This window comes from Lepisosteus oculatus, chromosome 2 (genome assembly GCF_040954835.1).
Source record: "Lepisosteus oculatus isolate fLepOcu1 chromosome 2, fLepOcu1.hap2, whole genome shotgun sequence".
Lineage (NCBI taxonomy): Eukaryota > Metazoa > Chordata > Actinopteri > Semionotiformes > Lepisosteidae > Lepisosteus > Lepisosteus oculatus.
In genome coordinates, this window is record NC_090697.1 from 8,439,356 (window position 1) to 8,458,886 (window position 19,531).

Genomic DNA, 19,531 nt, shown 5'->3' on the forward strand with positions numbered 1-19,531 from the left:
CAATGGGTTGGATTTTTGGAGCCAGATTCTTGTTGGTGGGTTGATGTTGAAGAGCCTACTTCTTATTGCGTAGAAAGCCCTGAGTGCCTTCTCCCTCAGTGCCTTCACTGCCAGGTCAAAACTCCCTGATGAGCTGATGGTGAGACTGAGATATGTGTAGCTGTGTATATGTGTTGTTGTTGAGTGTGAATTTGTACTGGTCTGGCTTTCTTCCGGAAAACCATAACTCTGATCTTGTCCAGATTGACTGTCAGCGCCCAGGTCTGACAGTACTGCTCCAGCAGTGCCAGGTTCTGCTGCAGCCCCTGTTCTGTGAGAGACAGCAGGACCAGGTCATCTGCATAGAGCAGGAACTTGATTTCTGTGTCGTGTAGTGTGAGACCAGGAGCTGCAGACTGTTCCAACATTCCTGCTAATTTGTTGATATACTGTAGATATTGAACAGTGTTGGGCCCAGGCTGCAGCCCTGTCTCACCCCACGGCCTTGGGTGAAGAATTTGGTCCTTTTTTTTCCAATTTTCACTGCACATTTGCTCTCTGAATACATTGATTTAATTATGTCATACACTTTGCCCCCTATGCCAATTTGGAGTAGTTTATAAAACAATCTTTCATGCCAAATCAAATCAAATGCTCTTTTGAAATCGACAAAGCAGATAAAAAATTTTCCTTTGCCTTTTTGGTGGACATGTATGTCGATCAGTATGTGTAGGGTGTAAATGTGATCAGATGTGTGGTGATCTGGTAAGAAGCCAATCTGACTCTTGCTCAAGACACTGTGTTCGGTAAGAAAGGGCAGTATTCGTGTATTCAGGATACTGCAGAATACCTTCCCCAGGTTACTGTTCAGACAGATGCCCCGGTAGTTGTTGTTATCGAGTCTGTCTCCACTCTTATAGATGGGCGTGATCAGTCCTTGGTTCCAGGCCTCGGGAAAACATCCGGCTGTCATGATGAGATTGAAGAGTTTGAGCGGGGCTTGTTTGCTACTGTGTCTCCGCATCTCATTGTTTACTCCATCTTGGCCTCAGGCTTTGCGTGGTCTGAGGGCCTGGAGTTTGTCCAGTAGCTCCTGCTCAGTGATTGAGGAGTCTAAGGGGTTTTGGTTGTCTTTGATAGCCAATTCCAAAATTAAGTGTTTTTCATACAGTATATGGTGTTTTGGTATGATTGATTTTCATCTGTTTGCAGAGCTTTTGATAGAGATTTTCAAAGTATGTTTGCCAGATTGTTCCATTTTGGATGGCCAATTCTTCTGGTTTTGATTTATTTAAATTGTTCCACTTCTCCCAGAAACAGTTCTGATTTAGTGATTTCTGAAAGTCATTTGTTTTTGTATGTGTTTCTTTTCTTTTTCAGTGTGTGTTTGTAAAGTTTTACCGTTTCATGATAGTTGAGGCACAGATCTGTGTTGTGTGGTTGTGTTTTTGATTTGAGAGTTTTCGTAGTGTATTTCTGATGTTTTTGCACTCTGTATCAAAACACTTTTCTTTTGCTTTTGTTTTTGATTTTGGTGAATCACCTGTGTTTGTAAAAGAAATACATTGTCTGCTTGTAAATTAAGTTGAGTTCCTTATAACAGTTTTGAACTTTGTGTACTGTACATAATGCAATATGTTTTCAAGGAAAAACTTTAACATATTTATTTTCATATTTTAAATACAATTTTATTTGGTTTAGCACAATTTAGAGCAACATTTACAAAGGAAGTTGAGTGAATTTTCAGAATATAATTAAAAATCAACAGAAAATGCAGACTTTTGTGACTTAGCTGGTACAATTATTTATTTTAACTTACATGAGTGCCCCTCCTTCACCACTATGTCTCTGGAGAAGCTTGGTAATTTTTTGAACAAACGTCTGATTGTTGAAGCAAAAATGAGCACATACAGACATTTATTAATGATTGTGGAAATATTGATTAGACAGATGCATAATGGAGAAAAGGCCAAAATGCCCACAAGACAGACTTTAGCTTAATCTTTTAAAAATATTTATTTTTAGATTTTTTTACCTTCATTCAGAGAAAATAACGGTTCTTTAAAACAGCCAGGCTAAGAAGGTTTTGCTTTTTTGGTGGAAATTGAATCTCCAAGCTTTGCGCCACTTGTAAAGCACATCCGTTAGAGTTTGTTGTGTTCTTTGTGGACTAGACCTTGTGGTAGTAGCAGGTGCTGCAGTGGCAGTCAGTGTGGTTCTCCAGCTTCATGTTGTCCATCATGACAATCTAGGAAAACAAGTCAACAGCCCAGTGTCAGTCAGGCTTCAGTGAACTCAGGAAACAAATTCCAGATGAAAGATTTAAAATGAAACACACAAAACGCTTTTGGAAAAAAAAAAATCCAACCATTTTTTTTTAGATCAACGTCTGCATGCGTACACTTTCATGAGTGTACAGGATTGTACTGTGATACTGGACGAAAGCTTAGAGACGTGCTGATAAAAAAAAAAGGAATTCAAAACCTTTTACGCAATCGAAAGAGCAAGATTTACCCAGCAGTAAATCTTTGTTCTGAAACGAGATACTGGTTCCACATCTGGCAGAGGGCTAAGCTGTTTACCAAAACATAAAAGCCTAAGTGTTACAGTAATTCTTAAGCAGTGATTCTGTTATTTCCCGTATTTACCTCTCGCTGGAGTACGTCGGTGAAAAAGAAGGCTCTTACCCTCTTGACTTCTTTCGCCACGCAGCATGTTGCCTCAGATGTGATGTTCTTAGGAACCAGCATGGTCTTTTTGGACCTCATTGGAGTGGGGTAAGCTCTGGAGAAGCAGCAGCCCATACACTGGTAGATAGGAGTCCCAGGCCGTGAGAAGTACTCGTTTTTCTTCAGTTTGCATTCCTGGCAGCCTGTTTTAAAATCGTCAGTTTCACTTTCTGTATGCCAAAATGTGTCCCTTGTCTCTCTTGAACTGCCTTTATAAGCCTACCTTTCTCTATGAGGCTTTTAACACTTTTGTCTTCAACTTAGCTTTCATATTCCCTTCACAAATGTATTTTTACAGGTTTCAAAATAAATGTCCCCCTGCAAAAACTGTAGAACTGGGACATTTGAAAGGAAAACTATGGGATATTTTAAAAGGCATTTTAAAAGGCTATTTATGAAAGCCAATGAGGAGCCAATGGTGCAGAGCGACCACCTGTGTGATTATGACTAAATGCCTCTAAGTGACAATCCCGCCTAAGCTTTACCTACAGCTTTCATAGATAGAGGATTTTTTCAGTGTCTGAATTTTGAAGAGGAACTTACTGTATTTGCATAACCCAAAACCCAATACTTGCTGTTATAGTATTTCGTTTTGTTTCCAGACTGTAAATGTTCTTATTTCAATATTGTACATATGTGATATGGGGGAAAGTGAACTCATGCAGGAAATAGCAGCTGGTTTCTGAAATGAGCTGTACATTGTTGGGATGTCTTCAACAACTAGACTAAGATTTTTTCGGATCTAGAGTTTCCTTATTAGAGGAAAGGCTTCAGGTTAATGCACTTGAATTATTAACATCTTTCGTATACAGTATTTTAAACAAATTACAATTATATCCATGGTTTGTTTGTCAACTCCTAAATTCAGCCCATCACGCAAATTATATTTGGAAAACTGTAGAATTATCATAGATTAAGCTGACTTTCAGTACATATTTTTAAATAGGAGACTACCATTAATAGGGGAGTAGGGTTTCCAGATTTCTGGAGTAAACCCAGTAATGTTTTCAGTAATCTAACAGATTCTGTAAAGGTTTTAAAACAGTTGACATTACTACTGTATGTATAGTAACACACAACAATTTCTTTTTTGTTTTGTTAAGAGAACCTTAGCCAAACAATGAAAATCTGTACTTGCTGGTATCAAAAATAATATACAGTATTTATAAAAGTAATGCAAAGTCATAAAATGACCTAAATAACTTCAGCATCACTTACAGATTCAAGTTACACTCTTACTAATGGATTACGTGTGGGATTGTCTAACTAAATTTGTGGCAGCCGACTCTAGACATTCAATTCAGCTTAAACATAAGATGTTTTCTTTAAATTTTCAATACTGAACAAACTACTTCTAATAGCTCCCCATCAAAGCAGATTCTTTGTTTAGAAGGTAAAGAGTAAAAACAAATGTTACTGTGTTACTTTGATGAGCTTCACCAGTGAACTATATACCTTTGCTTTAAAAAATAGTGCTTCATTCAGTTTGGAATTTCAGCATAATGACTGCCTGTGAAAGTAAATTGCTTAGCTGGGTGATAGGAAGCAAGGACATGGTGCTGTATAATCTTATTTTGTGAAGAGATTTTCCAAAGAACTTTGAAAGGAACCTTGAACAGTGCAGAAACTTCAAAACTCACATTGAGGAATAGAAAATCACAACAATTGAACGAGTTTTCCCTTACCCTGGACTGGGGAATCCTGTGCCTCCTGGTATTCATTTCAGATGAGTTCTTAATTTACAGCTAGTTTATTTCAATTTACTATTTGACATATTATTAATTTTGCTTTCTGCTCTTTGAGCATTACATTGTTATTCATATCAACCCTGTAATGATTTCTGAGTAACAGGGCTCGCCTTATTCGCCTTAACACAGTGTGTTATCTGAGATTTAATAACCTGACCTTCTGCAGAAGTTAAAAAAGCTCATTGTTTGGATGTTCGATAAGTATCATCCTCACTTGTCTGTTTGTCATAAAGTCATCATCAAATTGATACCTGTTTAGACAGAAATAAGGGAAAGAAATGCTTAGTCAGCTGTGGAGAGATATAAGGTTCTATACTGGAAGTAGAGTGTTTTGGAAAGCAAGTACTGAGTGCAGAAAGGATAAGCCTAAACAAGCCTGGGTATCAGTTAACACTAACGATTACAAGTTCAGTGGAGTGAGAATTCGCAGACACGCGTCCCCCAGAAGTTGAGTTTGGAGTTATGATATTCCACCATCAGTTTTTCTGAGGCAGTGTCTAATGCAAATCACAAACTTTTTTTTTACAACGCACATAAAACATTTTACTTGAATTCATTCGTTGACCCTGCACCATCATCATAATAAAATAATAATAAGGTTAAAATATAATTTTCAAATATAAAAGAGAATTAAAAATCGGCACACGTCAAACAACACGTCATGTTATCGCCATGAAAGAAAGAACTTGCCTTGTGTCATCTCTCCGTTTGGATAAGAATATAAAATGTGAAACATCACTGACAACACAACCAGGGACACTCCAAGAGATTTCCGGTCGCAAGTCATCCTCTCTGTAAGGGTGCAGATAAATGGTAATTACTGACCTTTTAATTTATAAATGCCCCCTTGCTGTTTCTTCAAACTTAATAAGGAAGAAAGAGAGACTCGCACAGTGTATCTCCACACAGTAGGTATTTCTGTGAGCATATAATTGCCCTTCTTTTTTTAATGAAAACACCCGTCTTTACTGAGATTTCCTCCTGTTTCTTAGACTCTCAGGTGTACTTTTTCCTGTATCTGTGCCGAGATTCAGTTGGGGGAAAAAGAAACAGAGTGATTTTAAATAGTGAGCTCTAATGCACAGACATAGGGCTTTCCAGTTGTTTTGGCTGGAAAAGGCCTTTCCATGAGGGAACGTGGCAATAAAAGAAAAATCAAACGGAACTCCCTAATTATGATTGAGAGCTACCATCATGCTTGCAAAAACTTCAGACCTGCACATCAACAAAGCTGGATCCAATATATTGCCAAAGAGTGCTGATAATACACCGCTAAAATTAGGCTAAGAACTTTCCTTTTGTTTCCGAAGGCCCTTTGTTTTTGTAAATCCATTAAATATTTTTTAATTTGATTCCCTGTGATTAAAAATAACATGAAAACTTAATTTGTCAAAGCAGGCTGGATGATTCACTACACAAAACTGTCAGTAACACTCTTCTACTGAATCTCTGAGAGAATCTGGCCATTAATGCAGTCTTAATGTGAAACAATCAATTTGTTTAATATTGTCTTTACATTTATACCTTTTGATGAAAATAGATCTAGAGAACATATTCCAGGCACTGAAAGATTTTTATGTAGTAAAAGTTAGATATCTAATTCTTACGTATTTACCAATTATAAAAAAAATACTAAAAATAACTTCCGATTAAAGAACTCTCATCAATTTAATGACTAATCGAATTCATGCACTTAAAAAAAGTAGTTTTTGATTAGTGTGCACAGATCGCATCATGCTTCAGACAGATCTTTTGAGTGCTTGGAAAGCCTTAGGTCAGAGAAAAAAATGCTGTTTGTTTCCATTTTGGAATCAGCATTTATAACAGTGCACTCTGTAAAGAAAAAAAAATTAGAACGATTACATGTTCATAAAATGTCCAAATCAATTTCATTGTTTTCCAAAAAGCATTTTACCTTTTTCAGCTGGAGACTTCCTGCGCTTCACTTCAGATCAATAACTTCTGTGCTGCTCTCTGTGAGATCACTCAGACTGAAGAGCAGTGAGGCTTTATATGTCCAAAACCATGGCTACATATGCCCTTGGGATTAGACAAAGCTTTGAGGTCTTACCACTGATCCGTGTGATTTTTGTATCACTTTTCATCCTTGATGTCTCCAGACTGGAAAAAGCACACATGCCATAATAACATCAATGCTTTGTTTTTCCAAAACAGGTTTCTCATTATAATTGTAGTTAATCAAGGTTTTAAGGATGGAACTGATCAATTATTGCTGAGGAGTACAAATATATTTGCTGGTAAGGAACATTTCATTAGATTAGTTGCGACTTTTAAAAATAAAACATCACCTCCAGACAGCTGAAGCTTTTATGTCGTCTATTTCTACTGATACAGTCTAAAAGCCCAGTGCATTCATGGCAAAAGTGGGGTACTACTGACCGTTGGTTGATCTGATGCTCGAAAAGGCCATGAACTTTTAGTTTTACACACTCAAAAATATCACATTTTATTGTTATGGTATTGTTAACATTTTCTTAAAAGCCCCCCCCTCCCCAACAGCCACCCCCCAAAAAAAATATTATTGTGTGAGAAAGAAACTGTAAAAATATGTCCTGAAACAAACATTCTAGAGCAAATGCATCATTATTTTTTGCAATCATAATAAGATTCCATCTAGATCTTTTGATGCTTAGTAGTTAAGTGATCTGAGGATTTCTGCCTACAATTAGGCAGAAGCAATAGTTTCTACTGTCAGGTCATTCTTTTGAGTCTGGGACTGATTCTTGGGTGCAATACCTTTTTTTCTGCATTATAGCTGCTAAAATTGTGTTTGGTATTCTGAATGTGTTCTTACTAGTGCATTGTGAGCACAACAGCCCTGGATTCCATTTCTACTCTTTTAACTACGTATATGGTCTATAATCTGCTTGCCCCTTTCCCTACATTATCTAGATGATTAAAATGACGTGTCCACATACCCAAGTCTTTTTCCCAGATCTGTTTTTCAAACTCAGTTTTCCCCTACTTGCTAGAGTTTAATTTTGCCACCAATACAGTATGTACTGTAGCACTCTGCTCTCGTCTTCATCAAATGTGATCCTCCAGGTGTTTGCCTAGTTGTGAATTTGTAAAAACATTTAGGAATGTTGTTTTTTACACTGCAGTATTTATAGTGTTTGCTAATCCTTACTTTTCTATTATATGCACATTTCACTATTTTACTCATGTTGCCAAATCTAGAGTCTATATAAATAAAGTTTCTAAGTTTGGTAGAACAGTGGTCCTAATACAGAACCCCTATGGTACTCCGGTCATTACATCTGCCCTACTGGACCATTCACACTTTCTGTTTGTTCCTTAGTAAATATCAACCAATTCAGAGATCAAACACACACATTCCCTCAATTACATGCCACTTGCAATCTGAGAATTCAGAACATTTTCTGAAGACTGTGTAGAGGGGATGTGGGCAAGACTGAGGTGTAGCTATCTATGCCCAAATAAATACAAAATACAAGGTAAGACACAGGCGATCAACCACAGTGATTTACTCTCTGGGTAGTTACTGTAACACCTGGGTAAATCATTAGAACCTCTAGATTAAACCACAAATGGTCAACAATGACTACTCCTAGGGATGTTGCTAGCCAACCTCCAAAGAAAGGAACTGCAGCATAAATAGAGGGACACTAGGACACAAAATAAAAAAAGGGGAGAAATTAAGGAAGAGACAAGAAGAAGAGAAACATCATTGTCATCATCCATTTTTCTCCTCTTCCTTTAAAGCTTGAGCCGTGCGAGAAATCCCTGTTCTGATCACTCCTGGAGACCAGAGCATTACTCCACACGACCCTGTGTCTTATTTCCCGGGATTCTGATTTCATGTAATGTGAAATCTTCAAGATAAAGACATTCCCTCCTATGTTAGTGATGCATTGTTAGAGAAAGGGAACTGGGTCCTGTGTACCTGTGAGCATCCATCTCTTTAGAAAGGGATATTAATCCTGTATAATATCCATTCTTTTTCTATTAAGAAGCAGGTTTTCTTTCTTTGTATCCTGGTGCTAGAGAACTCAATGCTGTCCAGGACCCAGGGAAGTGATTTTGCCCTTCTGTAACTAGCTCAGTGCCAAAGTGCTGTGTTACATTAACCTATGAAATAGTACATCTGGAAAACTTAAAAGACTTAGCATCCCTTCTAATGTGCATCAGGAATTGTGCAGTGTGCTTCAGGAATTGACTCTGGGTTACTGCAGCCTTTTATGGGAAGACGTGACTTATTGCTCATCATACAGCATATGGATTATAAGATGTAGGGCAGCCAGTTACCTTGACTTGACCTCAGTTATGTTAAAGTGTGCTGTACATTGTGGTAACTTTTTATACATTTTATCGCACTCAACAAATTAGAATCTTACTAATGCACCTTAAAATCACAATGTGTTTTACAGTAAAATCAATAGGCAATTAAGAGCCACAAGAAAGATAAGACAAAGGACAAAAGACATCTTGCTCATGGCTCATGCCAGTAGGTTTCTGTTGTAATACAATAGTTTTGCAACTTTCTCCTTGAAACAACTGTGTCCTATTTCGAGGTGGGTTGCAGAAATAGTGCAGATGAGGGAGTTGTCTCATAAGTGTGATTGTAGTTAAATGCATCCTCCTTATTCTAGGAAAGATAAGTAACAGGGAAATATGTGTTTATTAACTCATTTCTCATGATAAGATAGATTTTGAATAGTTTTACTATCGAGGAGAAAACACACATGTTTTGAGGGAAAACAAAATATTTAGTACAATGAAAGTTCTGTTTGACATAGGAAAGTTTTCCTAGGAAAATTGGGACATTCTAGGTGTCATTAGTGTCTGCAAGTTCTGGATGCACAATATGTGTGAGTCAAGGGATTAAAAGGATTTTTTTTCCTGCTCTGTCTCATTGTACCTGGTGTTTTCCACACTTTTGGACAGTATTGTATATGCAGTGTGTTTCTAGTTCGGCGAGATGGCTAAAAGAAAGGTACCGTAAAACAGGAAGAAAACATTCTAATCCCATAATGAAGAGAATTAGTCTCTCTGCACTTATGAATCGCAGACTGGCAAAGTAAATGAAGAAGAATCTGGTTGCAAGATGCTTCCTACTAAGACAGCTCTCAAATATTGCCTGTTGCCATATAAACACTAATCTGGATGCTAAATCTGATACTGTGGAATATGAATAGAGAAGAATCCAATTACTTTCTAGCTTTATGAAAAGGGAAGTAAAGTTAAATAGATGTGGTGGATGCTATAAGGTGCTCAATGCCCATGGTAATGGAAACAGAGCCAAAAAAGAGACCAGAGAAAAACAAAGCAGATCTGAAGACAGGGTTTTGGATTCAGTATTTGGGCACAGGTGGACTCTAGCTTTGTGTGATTCAGTGTGTTTAGAACACAGGGTGTCACTTGCTGAATCTTAATGTTTTTGAGTCACTCTATAGGTTGTGATGCATCAGGCTAGAGATATTAAAATAAACTAGATTTGTCCCCATTTTAGATGCAACCAGGCACAGCTTCCAAGACCAGATGTGGAAGCATATTGTTTTAAACCAGGCAGCTGGTAAACAAGAGGTGAGAGAGTTATGAAGGAGATTGAGTCTGCCTGCTTTTTCTCACACCAGACATTGATGCAATCTCTGTTTATTTTGACTTGTTCACCTTACACCTTGTTCGGTGTAAGTGCACATTGAATCCCCGGCTTCTGATGTAGTTGCTATGGAATTGTACAATTCTCAGACTTCACACCAGTAAGAGCTGTGAAAAAATGTGTTATGGTTTTTCTAGGCCTCCCTCCGCCTGTTTCCTGGAGACACACACACAGAGTTGAAACAAAAAGCGAAAAATTTCCCGAGGGAAAAATTCAATGTCAATGAGCCACGTAATTATTCTGCTTCTACTTAAATGGCAGAATTATTAGAAACAGAATACGAGAAGTAGTAGTTACTGCAGTTAATGCTTTAGCAGGCAATTAAACGGCTAATAGATACGGATGGTGACTAAGATAAAACTAGTGGTGGATATTGTAGCGCAATGTGGGGCGCTTTAAAGGCTGCTCGGTCCCCTTTACGCAAGGCAGGCTGGGAACAGAGCCTGGGGCGGGACTTGGGGAACCGGGCTATGAGGAGGCGGAGTCAGTGAGGCGGGCTCTTCCCTTCTCATTTGTGTTGGTGTGGATGTAGCGCTGTAATCTCTGTCCCTGTCAACGGTTCCGGTTAATTAATGTGTTGTTTAACCCCTTTCCTGAGTCCTACGGCTGCTCCATTCTGTACCGAAACCCGCGGTCGTTACAATATTGTAACGCCCTCTCCCGGTGGTGAGGAGGAAGCGCACCTAGGCACTCATGGTACCGCGAAGCAGGCTGGGAGTTGTAAGCGGGGGGGGGGGGAGTCTGAGGGTCCGCACGATGACCAGCAGCTGACCCTGCATATGTAAATAGTGTTATAGTAGTTTTAGTGTCCTGTGTAGCTTTATAAGTGTATAGCCTGTTGTTAATGAGTTACCACCCTAACGATGTGTACGTCGGTCTCGTCATGTGTGTGTATATCCAGTGTTTGATTTTTGTGTGGTTTCAATGGTAGAATAAAGTAGTCGTTTGGTTTGCTATTTCGTCTCCACTTGTCCTTTGCCCTGTGGGAACTTGAAAACGCTACAATATTATGCAGCATTCTGAAGACACAGGGAAGATTTAAGGGGTTGGGATACTGCACTGTACATCAAAAACAGCATTTAGACCTAATGTAGATGGAACAAGAATTTAACAACGTGTAGGGGTTAGACATAAAAAGCAATTAAAAAGTGTATTGTGAGGTGTTACATACTACGTAAGCCCATTAGCACCACAGACAAATAAAAATAATGTTTTTTGCTTTCAAACAAGATGATTTTGCATTTTAGCACAGTATGTTTTTTTGTAATGACAGCACATACAATCTACCGATATCTTTGTTGGAACTGTGGGTCTATACTTCCTGACAATGTGTAACCCTGCAAAATGCGCACAAACTTACTTTCCCCCGCTGTTGACCACTCTGTTTTGTTACACAAGCTTGGGTTTGAGGTTGGCTTATGTGGAACCGTCCTTAAGCGGTTTACTTCATATTTAACTAATCGATTTCATTATGTTCAAATATCTTATAATTGTACTGCTTCGTCAATGTCACCAGTTCAATTTGGGGTACCACAGGGATCAGTGCTGGGACCAATATTGTTCTCTCTGTACATGCTGCCACTACGTAGGATAATACGAAAACATAATATTAACTTTCATATGCTGATGACACATTTGAATGATCAAACAACAGCAACAGTAGCAATAAGCTATATAGGTGTTATCTTCAAGTCATTGTAAAGTATCGTGTTCAGTATGTAAGACTAAGCAGCAACCTATCTACGTTTCTCTAGTTTGCATGAAGAATAACATATGTTTGTAAAGCCATCTCATTTCTGCTTTTCACAAATATGGTGAAATTATATGCTTTTAATACTCACTGACAGGGTTTTCTGCTTCATGTATACAAAAGACAGTAACGTGCTCCTTCAGATTATTTCATTTGCACAAAGAGGAGTTTGAAAATATTCTTCAATTGTTCATAGACAATGCTACTTTGCATGAGACAATATTATTGCATATATTTCACAATGATTATCATTTTAAGACACAGTGTTATCTTGTTTAAACACTATTGTCAAAAGTGACTGACAATATTGTCTCATTTAAAAACAATACGTTATTTTTTTTCCACGGTGCTAACCATCTTCTGTAACATAAAAGACCTCAAAATTATAACATATATATAACTTAGTCTTCTGTGATTATAACAGAAACACCCAATAGCCAGAACTATTAGGAAAAAAGTAAGAATTTGAAGTTACTGTATTATGGTGTAACGGGAAACATGACTAACAGAGTGTGATATACAGTATATGGCCATGATGGATCCACAACTTTCTAGAGAGACAGGAAAGATGGTGGAAATCCTTCTAGCTTGTCTGGTTCCTTGTTACTAACTGAGCATGGATCTTGTCCAGCTGGTTCTTGAAAGAAGCCAGGTTATCAGCTTGAATAACATGGGTAGATTACTCCCCACTTCCACAACCCACTGGTAAAAAAGTGTTTCCTCTTCTTAGTTTTAATTTCATGTCCACAAGTTTCCATGTGTGCCACTGGTTCATGTTTCACTGTTGATTCTGAAGACGTCCACTAGGCTGACTTTGTCATAACAAACCTTCTTGAATTCTCCTCACTCAGAGTCTTCTTTACTCAACACTGAAAAGGTTAAGTTATTTTAGCCTGTCAGTGCAGGGAATATGTTTAAGTCCAGGAATGTGTCTAATCTGCCTTCTCTGAACTGATCTTCAAACTGGTTTAGGCAAAATTCAAGGGTAGCCAAACATTTTCAGAGAATTATATATAGATAATGATAACAAACTATAAATATAATGTAGGAACATGGAACTCCCAGAGGTTGTCTATGGTAAAGACTAAAGTGTTTATGATGACATAAATACTGACAATCTGGGGAAGTAAGAAATAAGGTAAACAGAATGTTAGGATATATACATTTAAAGTTGCAGACTTTAAATCGAGGAAGGGTAAGTTAAAATTGTACCCTGTACAAGTGAAGACCACATTTAAAATATTCTTTAACTTTTTGGCCAACACTTAACATGAAAGATGTTCTGAAATCAGGAACAATCCAGGTGGATGCTACACATTGGTGGTGGTGGAGGGGAGTCCCAATTACCTGTAAAGCGCTTTGAGTGGAGTGTCCAGAAAAGCGCTATATAAGTGTAAGCAATTATTATTATTATTATTATTATTATTATTATTATTATTATTAACAAACACAGTTTGTCTTAAAGGAATGCCCTACACTGACAGACTAAATGCACTGAGCATGTTTGTTAGTGAACCGAGAAGACAACGATCTGACGTGATTCAAGTACTGCATTCGAAACCCTCAAGAGGTTTGACAAAGTCATCCCAATGGCCTTCTTCAGACACAAACCAGAAGACAGAAGTGGAGGCCAGGGGAAAGTGAAAGTATACAGTTACAATACCTGAGAACGGGGGACATATTTGTCCACAAAAGCCAGTCCCTGTTTGGAAAAAGCGACACAGCCATGTTCTTAAGGAAGATGACACCCTGTTTTGTAAATGGACTAATTAAATCCTTGGATTACGTAGCTACTAGAGGGCCAATGAGGGTGATGGGCTGAGATTGTCCACTCTCATTTGTAACCTGGCATATGGACTTATTTTTATACATACGTGCAAACATGGTTTTCCACTAATAACAATATCAAAACGTTTTCTCCTTTTGTAGGCATAGTAATAGGTCCATTAACTATTATAGTTTATATTATAGACTTTATAGTCTGTAATGTTGATGAAGAATACTGTTAATCTAATTGCCTTATCTTAATAATGTAGGAAGCAATGGAACAACAATAGTCATTACAAAGTTAATCCTGTAACATATTACAGACCAGAAAACATAAACCCACGCATTATCAAGCATTAAACCGATCCTTTGTTTTTTCTTCAAAGACTTTCCAAGTAAACCTTTCAATGAAATAACACAATCTGTCTACATATTATGTTAGTAGTTTCTGCATTTGATGTATTTGTGGTTCCAATAATCTAACTGGAACACTCAGGTTCTGTTTTGTACTGTGAATATGGTTTGTGTTTTGAAGCTGCTGGCTAGACTGTTTAAGCCTGTCAAGTAGTAGCTCTGTGTGCACGCCGATACCTTTCATATGTATGAATATACTAATGCAATAAGCATAATGACACTGGGCATGCACACTGTTGCTTTGATATTTCTTCCTTGCCTTTAACAACAACATCCATGTTTTAATGTTTGCTAGCCAAGAAATTAAAGTAACCTATTTTTTACTTTTCACTACTGAAGAAAGATACAAGATGTGAAGAAGGGGTTAACTGATTCCTTTCTGCATGAGGACTGGACTTCTAAGTAACAGGCTAGAAGTTATGGCAGGAAAGGGGGATAAGTGATAAGGATTCCAGATGCCAGCTAGGAAACCCCAAAGGGACGGAAAACTAACACTGACCATTTGGCCAAAGTCTGTGAAACTGTCCAAATACCGTGACCTCTCCCCTATTACCATAGTAATGAGCTACGTCAGAAGCGGCAGGAAAGGGTTTATAAACTGAAAGGTTTGTACCGGCACTTTGAACAATACTTTGGTTTTGTTGTTCCTTGCATGCAATAAACTCATCTGTTTAACTTCATCTCGGGATCCAGACCTTATTTGTGTGTTACAACACTACCAATCAAGCAAGGAAACATTTTACAATAAACCTGCACTGGGAACCCCAGGGTTCTTCATTATTTTCTCACCTGTCCTGAAACTTTCTCTGTAGACAAGAGTCGATATCAGACTGAAAATGACTTTTGAATAACTTTTTGGTGTCATTATTGGGGAAAACTCGAGGACGATTCCTTATCCTCATATTCATTAAGAATGTTGTGAATGAGTGAAAACTAAATTACGAACATTGCTTATTTACTTAACCAATATCATTTCAAGCATCATTGATAAGCGTGACTGATTTGCATGGGTATCTTCTACAGTATGTACAGGTATGAGTCACTCAAAGCAGAAAGCAAAACATGCATCTGGAAGAGAAAACTATTTGTGTATTAGAATTTATTTTTTCTATGCATGATATTTGCATGATTGAACAGTCAACTGAAACAATTAGAAAGAACAGAAACAGAAATATAGGTTAACTGCAGCATAAGCTTGTTCCTATCCATGAGTGTTTGGGTTTAGGCAGGTAATGCCCATGGTGCAACATTGAGAGGTACTGTATCTCATACAGTAGTTCTGGTCACTGATGGTAGGGGAAAACAGGCTTTTATTGTCCAGTATGACCATTTTATACAATCTTAGCAGGCCTGACATCTCTGTGGACAGATTTGGACACTAATGAGAATGTGAACTGTGGATTATCGGTACCTTGAGTCATAATGAATGTTTATGTTTATACACCACATCCATTTTCTTTTTTTGGTGTTTGGCCTGAGTTGTTTCAGTCTTTTATTTATTTGCCGAAGGGACTGGGATGGAACGGGTTATTCATGGTCCAAAGACAATGGGCAACAGAAGTGTGAGTGTCACTGTCAGTAGTCAGGTTGTGCTGTCACTGACACATGGGAGATCTGTAGGTGTCCCAGAGCAAAGCTAAGCTTGGCTTTCTGGGTTATTTGACAGCTGCTTCCTCCTTAGTCACTGCGTGTGCTGTCAGGCTGGTGCAAGGGATTCTGGGATCTCTTGACCTTCCCACACAAAGTTCTCCTAGAGCAGAACGGCAAGATCTGGAGCAAGAGGATTTGGAAAAGGGGTTCTGAGAAGAGGACAGCAGGGAAGCGTTAACACTGTGGTTTTTTTACAGTTCTATAACTTATACATCCCTCTGTTACAATAAATGTGGCTTTATCCAAGGAAAGGTGTCCTGTGCCTATGGTATGTCTTTGAGATAAGGACCCAGAATAAGGAACCTGTGGAAGAAATGGTTCAATCAAAGGTAACACTGGACTAGATTTTAGGATTTATTTTCTGGAATGTTCTGATATATTACAGTCCACCACCTATTTTGTTAAGTCCCTGCCCAACACCCTGTAGTTCAAATAAACAGTATGGGACAACACGAATGTGTTCAAATGACTCCTAGATCAAAGTCTACCACTGCCTTTTTTGTAATCCTATGATAATTTATTAATGATGTTTTTTAACCCTATGCTAATTTATTAAACCTGTCAATCGGGAATTAAAAACATTTAAACATTGTTCCTCAACACAACTGAACTGCCCTTTTCCCATTATCAATATGCAAGTTAAAATCCAAATATATACAGTAATTGTATGAATGTTCGGTTCTATTTATATATCTTTCAAAGAGTTATAGTAGTGATAGGTTTTCCAACATGGCCTGATTGTGGAGGTGTGTTGTAAAGCTAATTGCTGAGAAATAAGACTGAAGGCTCCCAACAGCACTCATTAAGGGGTTTACACTGAAACCAAGACCTGTCCACTAACCTTAAACTCAAACTTTATTGCTCATTCATTATTCTCTAAACATCCCTGGAAGTTACACAGGGACCAAATAAAAGCATTGATGCACACTGTCTGAAAGCTTTGTAAAAATTTAGAATTCTCTTTGGCGAATTTGTCAGCAAACTCTATTACAGAGAGAACATTGTTTTCGTTCAGGTGTGACTCATTCTAAAAATTTTGTTTTGTTCTGAGAGCAGCAAAGCCTGTTGGGGGATTTGTTTGAATTAAAATCCATTCAGGTTCAGTACAAGGACAAAAAACAGCAATTCAGAAGAACTAGTTTCAGAGGAAGTGTGAAGGCTACTGGCTAAGGCCAGCTCAAATAGCCAGGGCCAGAACATTTAAGACCTGCTCAAATACGATATGTTGTAATTATGCAGCTCGGTGTCAAATATACAGTCATCTTTAATTAAATGATTTGTCTCCAGCGCAACCAAAATACAGAAGGCAGGAAAATATCAAAACATTTCAGAGCTAAAAGCTTTTCCAAAGAGATAACAGAATATTTATGGATGTATGACACATCACACAAGCCCTTAAATCACAAGGAAAGAAAGAAGGAAATCTTTTAAATGATAAGTTTTTCACCAGATCCTAATGTGAACATAGGGCTTCCAGTTACAAGATTAGAAAAGCAAGACATGCTATTTTACGTGCTGCCACTGTTCATTAAAACTGGGGGTAAATATATTCACTTTCTTCTTCTGACCATTTTCAATATTTCGTAGGACTACATAGGATAGGAGACTTAACGTTAAAGCAGACCTTGAGTATGAAAAATGCATATTAAAATGAACATTTGGAAGGAGGTTAAACCCTAATTTTTTTAACTGCCTCTTGAACTCTTGTCAGATTTTTAACTTCCCTGCTCCCATCATTAACAGTCTGCTCCCTAATTATAATTTATCTATCCGCTCTCTGACCAAGCTATATACCAGATCAAAGCAACAGAACGACACGCTGCAATGTGGGGCTACATGATATCCACTGGGTCCCAGTCTTTCACTGTATCAACATGATAATCTACAGAATTAAAGGGGTGCTGAGTAGGACACCTAGAAGGCTCCAGAGTGGCTTGGCCTTTTTGTATGTACGGGCATGACTTAATTAATCAACGAATCAATCAATCAATCAAGCAATTTTATTTGTATATAGTGTTTTTCAATTCATATAATTATCATAAAACACACATCCAATGCATATTATGCATATCAACTCAAAACCTAATCACCTCTTCAGGCATACCAGTAACATAACTATTTGCAGTTCTTCTCATTTCAACTCACATCAGCCCACTAAAATGTTTTAAACACTTTTTACACTTACCTTCCTTGACAGAATGCTCTCACAGCGACATTGTCTGTCTTGCATTTAAGTCACTGGAGGCTGGTTTACCAGTAAGGACAAGGAGAGAACATAAGTAAGGCATAATTCCTACTTGGGTGCAAAAGAGGAATCTAGTGCAGTTGGTTCCAATTAGGTTCTTCTATAAAGCGTTATAAATAGCAGGAAAAGGCATCTAATGGTTAAGTCAGTCACTCTCTTAGTGCAGGGATAAGTAGAAGTGGTTTAAAAAGATCTAATCATTTGAGCAAGCATAGAAATTATTAAAGCTATTTGATTTTATTGCGAAGGTGTGTGCCAGTGGTTCAAGATGTATGAGAGGAGAAGTATGGTTTGCTTTCCCAAAGAACTGGTAAGCTAGTGTGTTTCCAATGGGAAAGGAGGTAGGAGCCCTCACATGGGATTAATAACTTCAGGTGCTGTTTTAGAGGAAAGGATCTCTGTTGTGGTTTTGACAAAAGGGAAAACTGGGCTCTCCAAGTGATACAGACCGAATAAGGGAGTGACGGTGATGCTATTATAATGGGGTTGGTGTAGCCTCAGGCCCAGCTATTCCGTTTCAGAATGTAAATGGAGCTCCAGGTCAAAAAAAGTGCTGCAGTTGCAGCTGACCTTCCAATAGAGGTCATTATACAGCCTCTAACCTCTGTAAATAGCCACAGTGGGTGTCGATTACCTAATCACTGGCTAATTGGTGAAGGGTTGAGAATTAGCAATTAAGATTGAGGTGTAATTAAGCTTTTGCTGGCATACTGTATGAAGGGTGTACATGATAAAAGTAGTGTTTGCTTTTCAATGCTGTTGTTTTGTTGTAAGAATCCGAAAAGACTTAATAAGCCAATAAACCCTCCCGGACTTCACTTCATCTGGGCATATTGAGTTTTTATGTGTGCAGATCCTTGGGACTGTCCTAAAGGAGTGTGGGGTCTGTTATACTTGTCTGTTGGATGGTTAATGTGCAGAGGTCTTCCTCTGCGATGCTACCAGTTAAGAAGAGACGGCCTCACAAACCAAATATCATTGTTTCTAGGTGTGCACCAGAATGGCCTGATATTTTTTGACTTGGAGAATTTAAACCAATGAACATTTATGTGCCATCAATGACTTGATGAGTTTCTGATAGGAGGAGATGGGCAAGGTGATCAAGGAGCCACTGTGAAATGCTGTACACTTAAAGTAGTGACACTTTACTGTACAGTCAGTGTTGGGGAGAATTACTTTTTAAGTAATCTATTACAATTACAAGTTGCTTGAATAAGAGACTACCTTTTTGATTAAGAAGCAATTTGTAAAAAAATTGGTTTTGAGAGGTAATGTATTTTAAATAATACATTGTATTTAGTATGAACACATTACTTACTGTAGATCACTGTAACCTATGAGTTTTTAGGATTTGTTTCCCTCAACGTCTTGTTGGATTTGAAAAGTAGTACCTTACATTCGTGACCTGTAACTGTACATTACATTTAAAAGTAACTCTTCCCAACACAGCGTGCAGTTATTGTGGTGAGAACACTTTTAGGAGAACAGCTTGTTTCTTTTATACAATCATAGACAAAAGTATTTACACCCATAGTTTGAGAGTGTTATTTGTTTACTCATTTACTTTCACAAATACTCATCAATGGTATCTTTTTGAAGATTGTT

At 37.9% G+C, this 19,531-nt stretch overlaps 1 protein-coding gene across 1 annotated transcript; it reads right to left on the reverse strand.

Annotated features, from left to right (window-relative positions):
- Positions 1-1,641: 1,641 nt before the first annotated feature.
- Positions 1,642-6,470, reverse strand: cga (glycoprotein hormones, alpha polypeptide). The gene is made up of 4 exons (XM_069196527.1): positions 6,372-6,470; positions 5,147-5,248; positions 2,667-2,851; positions 1,642-2,227 (listed from the first exon to the last, which is right to left on the reverse strand). Exons 2-4 carry the CDS (start codon positions 5,241-5,243, stop codon positions 2,150-2,152), a joined length of 360 nt encoding a protein of 119 aa, XP_069052628.1. The 5' UTR covers positions 5,244-5,248; positions 6,372-6,470; the 3' UTR covers positions 1,642-2,149.
- Between the last annotated feature and the right edge of the window lie 13,061 nt (positions 6,471-19,531).

Coding starts and splice junctions, on each gene's coding strand:
- cga (XM_069196527.1), bottom strand. CDS start 5,243: ATGACTTGCGACCGGAAATCTCTTGGAGTGTCCCTGGTTGTGTTGTCA. Junction 2,852..5,146: donor AAACGGAGAGATGACACAAG/GCAAGTTCTTTC, acceptor ATTTTAAAACAG/GCTGCCAGGAATGCAAACTG. Junction 2,228..2,666: donor TGGCGAAAGAAGTCAAGAGG/GTAAGAGCCTTC, acceptor TTGTTTTCCTAG/ATTGTCATGATGGACAACAT.